The sequence below is a fragment of the Melanostigma gelatinosum genome (genome assembly GCF_949748355.1).
Source record: "Melanostigma gelatinosum genome assembly, chromosome: 14".
Taxonomy (NCBI): domain Eukaryota; kingdom Metazoa; phylum Chordata; class Actinopteri; order Perciformes; family Zoarcidae; genus Melanostigma; species Melanostigma gelatinosum.
In genome coordinates this window covers 10,873,094-10,883,272 of record NC_136647.1, presented here as the reverse complement: position 1 = coordinate 10,883,272, position 10,179 = coordinate 10,873,094, and the positions used below count along the sequence as shown (strand labels likewise).

The 10,179-nt window shown below is 40.2% G+C and overlaps 1 protein-coding gene across 1 annotated transcript; it reads right to left on the bottom strand.

Annotated features, from left to right (window-relative positions):
- Nucleotides 1–2,597: 2,597 nt before the first annotated feature.
- Nucleotides 2,598–6,999, bottom strand: rab38b (RAB38b, member of RAS oncogene family; the record flags this gene model as incomplete). The annotated part of the gene is made up of 3 exons (XM_079283454.1): nt 2,598–2,747; nt 4,766–5,043; nt 6,771–6,999. 3 exons carry the CDS (start codon nt 6,997–6,999, stop codon nt 2,598–2,600), a joined length of 657 nt encoding a protein of 218 aa, XP_079139580.1.
- Between the last annotated feature and the right edge of the window lie 3,180 nt (nt 7,000–10,179).

Below are 10,179 nucleotides of genomic sequence, written 5' to 3'. Positions count from 1 at the left end.
ATATTATGTTCAGTTTCTGCCAAAACATCCCTCTAAATCCTACACTTATTGTGTTGAGTTATTTATGTCGTTTAGATGAATTCAGAAGACAACATTCTTACAAAGTGGATATATGGCGCTTATGGATCAGTTGATGGATTATTGGCCAATAGCAGACGACCAAATCGAATCCCTCAGGCAGAGAATAATCCAAGCAGTCATGTGGCTTCCTAATGAGAACCTGAGGGTCCTTGATCAGTGAGGGGACACACACACACACACACACACACACACACACACACACACACACACACACACACACACACACACACACACACACACACACACACACACACACACACACACACACACACACACACACACACACACACACACACACACACACACACACACACACACACACACAGTGTGTATGAACTTCAGTAATCATACTCTAAAAAGGGTTGTTCCAGGTTAAAGTTAAATGGCAAGAGTACTCATTATTGTGTGACAAAAACAGCGATGTGTGATATGATTTAATTTATTACTACTTTACACTAAATATTGAAAAGAACAATGCACAAAAGGTGTAATCAGCAGTTTGTCTCAGTTCATTTGTGAGACAAAACATTCTATTGTTGAGCTACACAGAATGTGTGCGTGCATGCAGTTCTTTCTAGGATATGGATCATGGATAAGGATCATGCTGTTATCCCACGACGTCACACACCCTCATGATGAGCCCAACTAACAATGTGAAATTGTAATCCTGTGCAGAGGACATTGTTCAGTCCCATCAGGCCCCAATGTGCATGCTGTAAATGACCACCATGAGCTCACACAACAACACATGACACTGCTGTGATCAGGCGTATAAACACACACACAACAGCAAGCGCTGCTGACAAACAGCAGCTGGACGACACAATGTAGCATTCGTCATTAAACATTTCCTGTACATTTGTCTCAATGGCAACAGTCCACATAATGCAATTGACTGTATACAGGTCTGGCACATTGGACACCCAAAGATTTGAGTCACAAACACAAAACTTCACTGTCTTAAGTTACACTAAGAAAAAAGACAACATTGAGCAAAGTGGGTTCAATTACCTTGCATTTCACAGACATATTACCAAGTAAAACAGAGGTGCAAGGTCACCAAAAAGAGGAAAACAATGTTGTTCAATACAAAATCTCTGGGTGTGTAGTCGAGCCTGTGTGGGTTTATATAACATGCTGCAAATACTGTAGGCTATGTGAATCAGATAATGAGAGAAGAGGGGCTGGGGACATATACTGGCAAAGAAAGACACATTTCTAGGGGATGGAGAATTTTTGAGGATACAAACAATAAGGATGGAGTGTAGTGGGAGAGGAGAAACGGTGGTGTAAAAAAGATACAAGGACAGGGAGGGAGAGTGTGTGGGTATGTGTGTGTGTGTGCCGGGAATATGGGAATAGCTTCTCATGGATGTTGAGGATATGAAAAATGATCTAGTTACCATGGATACAGAGGGTTAGGCAAGTGCACTCATGAGAAAGTCCAGTTTACATCCAGACAATCACCATTTTCCTTCTGATGAAAAAAACCCCCCCAGAGATGCACAAATAAAACAAATGAATCACTTTGGTTAAATGTTGCCGTAAGATATAGTGGTTATGGAAGTGGACTTTGTGCAGAAGGAGAACCAACTCTCTTCCATTAACAATCATGTCTAACAAACCTTTGATCACCTCAACCTGAACTACTCCAGTGGAAGCTCCAGGTGTGTGTGTGTGTGTGTGTGTGTTCAACTGTCGTCCTCTCTTTTCCTCCGACCAAGTTGTTGCTATAAATACGAATGTGTTGCGACTTTGTCAGTAGCAGGAAAAGTTTTACACATAATAATAACACAATACATTAACCAGCATTACTCTCATATGTAAATAACTTAAACGCATAATAAAAAAACCATGTATGCGCAAAATTCACATAATTACACAGTCAACATTGCTTTCTTTGGCTCTGGCAGAATGAACTGTAAAGCATGTCAGTTTCTTGCACAGAGTGAAGGTGGAGGTAGAGAGAGAGAGAACAGCATCACAACCACAGTTGCTTGAAATGGTGAGGAACCAAAAACACAACTCCGGTTTGCCTTTGGGTGTGTTGCATCAGGCACGCTGGGAGCATTTACTCCGTTTGTTCAGTTTGGCGCAGCACGTTGAGTGCCAGTTGCCAGAACTTCTCCAAGTGAACTTAGAAGAGCGTGTAATCTTGAGCAGCTGAAAAGAACAGCTCCTGTTTTTTACGTTTCATAACCATGCCAAAGAGCAATAGAAAAAGGGCTGAAGTTATACTTGTGTGTCTGCCAAAATAACTTTTAACTCACAGTATGATGAGTCACTAAAAGTCGTGCTTCTTTGTCCATGTGGTTTTAGTTTACAAACTCTGTTTCTCTTGAGCACTTGGGCACTGAGGACACAAACAAACACACACCTAAATAAAATCTTCCACCCTGGTTTTGTACCAAAGAGGCCGATCTGTACTGCGTGTACTTAGATCTCCTTGAAAAGCTGGGTGGTGTGCGTGTCGCTCTTTGTACGACTGTCTTTCCATTCTGTTCTGTCTCTTATCCTTATTTAGAGCAGCCAGAGCAGCTCATCTGCCTGTCGGAGTGAAGCTGAGGTGAGATGGTGTCTGGTATCACGCTTTTCAGGATGTCATTCTCTGTGGCCATGATGTGCTTTACCAGGAGGTTTGCAGCTTCAACGATATTGAGATTATCCTAAAAGAGAGAGAAAACTGTCAGGCATGGGTCTATCATTTTGTATTTATAGTCTGTCGAGTTCAAGTATTGTTTCACATTTGTATTTCCTGAATTATATATCCTGTCTGTTTGATTGTTTGTATTTTTATATGACAAAAGAGAATAAAAAAACATCTATGATCCCAAGAACAAATGGTGTCAAGTAACCAAAGTAAACATACGATTTATGGACTGTTGGAAAACATGATTTGAATGGTTCTGTTTGGGATAGTTTCTGAAACAATCATCCAGCTTCAGCTGCCGTGCCGTTAGTATGCATCCTGTGCAGGTCGTTAACCTACAGCATGTTCTAAATGTGGGTAACTAGCATGCTGTCGTCTTCATGCGATTAACACCATGTGTGCACCTTAATGTGTCTGAAACTACTACAAATGAATGCTGTAAACATGTTTTTTTCTAACTGCTACCAAAGAAGAACGAGTGTGTCTGTTTGCATAGCCTACTTCTGACATTTCTGGCTGAACCTGCACCTCGTAACCTTTAACCTTTTAGAATGTCGAGTCTCGATGCCACAAGAATGGCAGCGCACTTACGCAGCTCCAGCCTCCAACACGTTAGTGTCAACAGAGGATGTGTGAATGAAAACAATTTTTGTCGAATTTACAGCTGCGTCGTGTAATTACTGCAGAGTTTTTGGATCAGTGTGTGGAACAAGGTTAATTATTGTCATGCATTACAGAAATGTATTTTTTGTTTAGATTATTTGGCAGCTCAGTCCTTACAAACATATACTGTACAGAAATAAATTGTTCAAATATCAATGTTTGAAATTCTAGTCAAGCATGCCCTATATCATAAATACTATAATACATATATGTGATGCACAAACTACCTACAATTTTCTATTGATGCAGCAGAACTCTTTTTTGAACAGCAGGCAGATAAATCAGTGAACAATCCTCGAACACGTTTAACTAAAATAACTTGCTTAGACCCTGCTTTTCAAATTCCTCTCGCAGAGCCACTTTCCGTGAGGATATGAAATTCCAGTTGGCTCTGTGGGGATGTATTTCATTGACAGTAGAGATCGTCTCCCAATCAGGTCACTTCAGAGTGTGACAGCCGCTCACTGCAAAGGCCTACCATCTGGCCCATTCATTAACATGGTGATGAACAGAGCAATACTTTCATGTTTTGGGAAACACATTAATTTGCATTCTACAATTATATGAAAAGATCGACACTCTCATATCAAATATGAAGCTAAAGCGCTAGGCCAGTGAGCTTAGCATTAGGGAACTGGGCTTGGCTAAAGAGGAAATGGAATTTTTATTTATAAATAACATAAACTGCACACATTGCACTGCTACGTTCTTACGTGCCTGATGGCATGCACTTCGATTATAACACGCTATATGAGTTTTTATGACATTTTTCTAACATACTAAATGGTTTTATGACGATTTACTTGCATACTTTATATGACATACGAGAACTTATTATGACATATATGACGTTTCTATTTTTAAAATGTCATCACATCCTATACTGTGACTTTTGAGACATTTTTTCATCACATACTATACAATGACTTTATTATGAGTTGCTACACTAACTTTTCTTGATGATGTTTTTCTGGCATATTTATGATGTGCGACCGATGCTTATGCCCGCCTCTGAGTCAACCAGGCTAGCTGTTTCGCTCTATTTCCAGTCATTATGCTAAGCTAAGCTAAGCATCTTCCTGTTCCAGGTTCACGTTTACAGACAGATATGAATGAAATTTATTTATAGAGCATTCACAGACATGACATCACAAAGTGCTTAACAGCAGAAATTTAAAAACATAAAAAACCACAATGTGACCCTAGGGTCAATAAATTACATACACAGAATAAAATAAAATAAAATTAAAAAAATTAAATAATAAAAATTAAAAACATATTTTAAGAGCAGGTCTAGGACATGGGTTTTTACTCAAAAACTATAAAACTATATGTATATAAGATATAAGAATACCTCAGCCCTGGTCTCACCTTAGCCGAGGTCTCAAACCAACCGAGAAAGCCATGGTCCTTGCAGAACTGGTCCATTTTGATGCCGTTGTTGGTCAACTCCCTGCCCTGGTCGCACTTGTTAGCCAGCAGCACAGTGGCAATGCTCTGTCCATTAGTCAGCAGTAGTTTGGAGTCCAGGTCCTCTTTCCACTTGATGACGGCCTCAAAGGTTGCGGACCGTGTCACGTCAAACACTATGAAGGCTCCCACGGCTTCACGGTAGTACACTCGTGTCATGTTTCCAAAGCGTTCCTGACCTGTGATGAACGAACACACGCACACAGGGAGCTTCATTCATTAGTGTGGCAACGCTGTTAATACGTCAGCCATCAGTTACAGCTAATGCAGCTGGCATTTAGCTGTTTTAGACCACATGTAGCAGAGCCTGCGTTGTAATGAAACAGCACATTCCTCTGGTCTTACTGTCACGTTGCACTTAACTAGATGGTCAATGCAACTGCTTGTTCCCGCTGGCCTACTTAAATTACACCTGTAATGCCTGACTTGTTGTGGAAATAAACTTGTGTCCCAGACTGTAGCGGTATTCTTACAATAAAATATAACCATGTAAAATGTCTGTGTTCAGCTATGCATGTATGGGTGTTCGTCCATGTTTGGGTATTGTGCAGGGAATAGAAATTAGGTGCAAGTTAGGACAGCTGTCAACAAGACATTCCCCTGAGGGAGTTCTGCTGTCTAATGTGAGTACTTGTTGGTCCAAAACTGAGCGTGTGCCGTGTAGGTGTGTGCATCCTGCTTGTTTTACATACTATGCCCTCTCAGCAGAAAATGTACATGGTTAATAAACATTAACTCATGAGAGTCCATTTTGGCTTTGCTAGAAACACTTCTGACGAGACAAACTGCTGCCTCATGAGTAGGAGGAAACGGAAAATCGGACAGGACATGGATGGGGAACTTCCCCCTTTCGTGCAAGAGAATATGTGACTTGCATTGCTCACAAGGAACACTCATGTGCAGAGAGACACACGCATCACACATGTCACTTGACACGCTGTCATTCAGTGAATTTATGGTGCAATCTACAGCTTTACATTACTTCAAAGTACAACATGTGAAATGTACCACTCCGTAGAGTATAAGAAAGCAGAATTCCTCAGCCCCGACTGAGTCTAGCCCTGCTCCTCCTCACCAGGATACATTTAAAGCAGGTAGATGAGACAGAATCAGATGTGACATATAATTGCATTTGACAGCTTGAAGCATGTGTCTGTGTGTGAGTTGTGAGTGACTAATGATGTTTAGCTTTTTGTTTTGGCTACAATGACACCCATGTGACTGGCCTTAAAATCTCCCTCACATGGCCCTAATCACATGAAGCAGCATCATACCTTGAATGAATGACTGGATGACAGTGTGCTGGTCTTCCCTAAGCACCATTGGCACTGTGAGCATGTAGCTCAACTCACAACAAAATCACTTACACGGTAACTAAGGTTTGTACAAAAGTATCCTCTCAATAAAGATCTGGCCAGAAAGTCAGATGTGTGTGTGTGTGCGCGCGCGCGTGCGCGTGCGTGTGTGTGTGTGTGTGAGTGAGAGAGAGAGGAAAATACTGCTCTTCACAATGACAGTGCATCTTTGAGTGGTGAATGTTTCAAAAGTTTACAAAAGTCATGTCTCACTGTCATTTTGAAGATAAGTCTTATCTTCCCAAACCATCAGCTTTTCAGGAACTATGACAAACTGCTTTGCAAAACAACACGTTTACTTCTTTTCCAATGAGAACATGAAGAGGTCCCTTAGTTCTTGCACTTATTTGACAAATTGAACACGAAAATATACTTTAAGCTTTAAATAGTGTGCAATTAAAATGCATCACATCAATCAATGAGGCTGAGCCCTATAGCTGCAGATGACTTAAAAGTTTGAATTCTTGAAGTGACAGCAGGAGACAACTTTTTTTATACCCAGCAAATAAAAGACAATTCAACTTTATATTACTCCTTCTTCACTGCCTCACCTGCAATGTCCCACAGTTGAAGGCGGACCGTGTCAGAGTCCCAGTTTAACACCTTCAGGGCGAAGTCCACACCGATGGTGGCCCGGTAGTTGGTGGAGTAGGTCTGCTGGACGTAGCGCCTGATGATGGAAGTCTTCCCAACCCCCAGGTCTCCGATAACCAGCACCTTGTACAGGTACTCCTTCCGGAGTCTCTGCATGCCGTTGGAGTGTGCTGACTGATTGGTCATCTCACTTGTCGGATCTCACAGCAGCTTCCACAAACTTTGGCTCGGTATGAATTCAGCTTGGTGCCCTCTTCCTGTCCCGTGTGTCTCCCTCTGGTGGGAGTTGGAGACGTGTGGTCTGCTCAGGGGCTGTGCTTGGGAACTTGTGACCTCGGAGACGTGCGCACGGTTTACTAAAGACGCAGCGTAATACACTGCCACTTTATGTGACTTTCTCAAATGTTAACCCTTTATGTGCTGCGTAATAGTCACTTCCATGTTTAAGTTAGCCGAAACAACTGGAAGCTTTACACTGCCAAGGAGAGCAGGAAAGGGTGATACATCCTGGCCTTGTCTTTTTTTGTAGCCTACAGGTTTCCCCAATGCCAAATGTAGCTACACTTCCCACAGGTTGCCATGCCCCTGTTGTCTGGCCAAATAGGGAATGAGCTCCTTAAATGTATGTGTAGATGCAGTTAGAAAATCAGTCGTATTGCAATTAATGCAGTAATATCAGTTCGTCACCCTCATGTAAAACTGCTCAGATTGTTGCAATGCAACTAGCAGGAGAAAGGACACTGTAATTAGACTTTGTTAAAAGGCATTTCCGGTATGTACAAATCTTTATCCAATATACGTATTCCCCATATTCAGCAACACATCCAACTGCTGGATCAGGCATGTCAAACACAACAAAATATGCATTGCAGGTTGACATTTACAGATTGGCATGCTTGTCTCTGGAAACACAGTCTGGGGCGTGTGTTATGGTCACAGGAAAACATTGTACAAAGGATGCCATACCCAAGAGTTACGAAAGCAACACGATTGTATTCATGCCATAGATTAACCAAAACTATGAGTGTCTGGAGGCCTGGCCAAAAAGAACAAAAACACAGAGGAGTCAGAAGAGAACTAGAAGGGGGTGAAGGGCATGACAGCATGATCTTCAATGTTGATGCAACTGTTAAAAGATTGTCTTAAATAACACAAAGGATATTCCACAGACTCTTCACTCAGTCTGTATCTTCAGCCACTGTATATATAACTGTATAGCATGCGATATTCTGTGTTGTGTGAATCTAAAGTAGTCTGTAGGAGTGAGAGAAATCATGGTTATGGTTGTTTTTAGGCTGTGAGTTGTGGTGCAGTTGACTTATTACATCATATTCAGAGTGTGCCTATATTTCGTTCCATTCCATTTACATCAGTGAGGGTAGACTACAGTATGTAACAGCATATACCACCGTCAGATTTCAAGGAAAAATGAGTTGGTCCATTGAGGCCTTGATATCTCCCTGGGCTCTTCAAAGCTATTATGCTCTAACTATACACTTTGCCCACCATCTTGTTAATGTTAATTTCACTTTTGGTCCACAATGCACGGCATACGATATTATAATATGTTATTTAATAAAGAGTGCCCCAGAAACCCTATTTCTTGTTAGGTCTATTAATTATCTTCTTATTTAGAGAAGGTGTATAAGTGAAATCGGCTTAGGAGGTGTATAAATAACTACCGCTGCACATGATCCAGTTTCTTAAAAATAAATGTGACTCCTTAAAACACGATAACATAGAAAATTCGATTTTTAAGTGTCATTCAAAAGTCACTTTGAGACATTCTTTTCCAGTAAGTTACACTTTTGATTTTTTAATAACTGATGAAGAATTCCTACAATGTAAATAAAGAGCATTTACAGAGAATTACAAATAATTGTAAATAACTGCATTGCATTTGGATGGAAACCTTTAATGCAGCACAAGTTTAAATCGTAAATTCTGGTTATTTTAAAGGCAAATTAAGAGATAAAACGAACAAATCCGTAGATTATATCAGTGAATTATTGGCATAAAGCGTATGTATACACCTGCAAAATTGGCACAAACCTGCATGCAAATATGGCAATTGTCTATGGTGATTTTTTACATCAACAGCCAGTAGAAAAACAGTGCACATAAAAAAAACAACCTGAATACATTCCTGCCTGTGTAAACATACAGAATGAATAGGGACTGAAGGACAGATAAACGAGCATTCGCTAGCTCCGCTTGAACATCATCTGCTAGCCTTTCGATCCCTACCGTCATTCATCTACATCCTCCGAGAGGCCAAAATGCAGATACAAAAAAAAGTATATTCATTGAATATTTTCAAGCATAATAAATAACATCGTCAAAATGTCATGAATATTATAAAAAAATAATATATCCTCCTTATAATGCCGGAAACATGAGCCCATCTATAGAAACACAATGCCATTTACTGCAGGGAGACGTTGGCACATGTGTAGATAAAAAGCCAGGCTAGAAACCGCTGTTTTTCAACAGATGTCAGAAAAATCTGGCACACTTTCAGTTTGCTTTTCTCCTCCTAAAACTAATCTTAAAAACACATCAATATACACACACACACTGATAGTATCATTATTTGTGCTACTGTAGCTATTCATCTTATTGGTTTCACATTAACAATGTCAAAAAGTAATTTATTACAAATATAACTTAAATAGTGCAACCAAATCTTGACATCATGCAAACTGGAAACATTTTGAGCCAACAGATGACAGCAGTCGTTCAGCAGGTAGGAGTTGAATCGTAAAGTATTTCGGTTCAGACACATCCATGAGGTGGTAGATCATTTTGGTCCACTTCCAATTACAACTTATCATACATTCAGATAAATCACATCTAAAAGAAAGAATTAAAGGAAACATCCAAGTAGTCCATAATCTCTTTAAGACACCTGATGGTGTTGTGTCTCTTGTTCTCAGGATGGTTTCATTCTCAGTACAAAGAGAAGGCTGTTGAGAACTCTCCACTCAGAAGAACCTGCTTCCTGATTTGCATACAATAATGCAGCATCTGTACACTTTCTATTCTAGCATCAGGATACAAAATGCTCGCTTATGTCTTCCAGGATTGACAACTAAATTTGACACTTGACCTTTTGATTTCAGACAAAGTTATTTGAGCTATTTTCTTCCGGACAGATGCCTTCATGCTGATAAGTCTGCACCCACCCAGGTCTCAGAATATTAAAGATTAGTCAACATCAATTATATACAGTAAGCAATTAAAACGAATTGGTTTATGGTAATTTGAGATGCAAAATATACAACTTAAATACAACTATATTGAGTGTTACAATACCTGCACTTACCTAAACAATTCAAATGCCATTTCGAGAGTCAGTGTATGAGC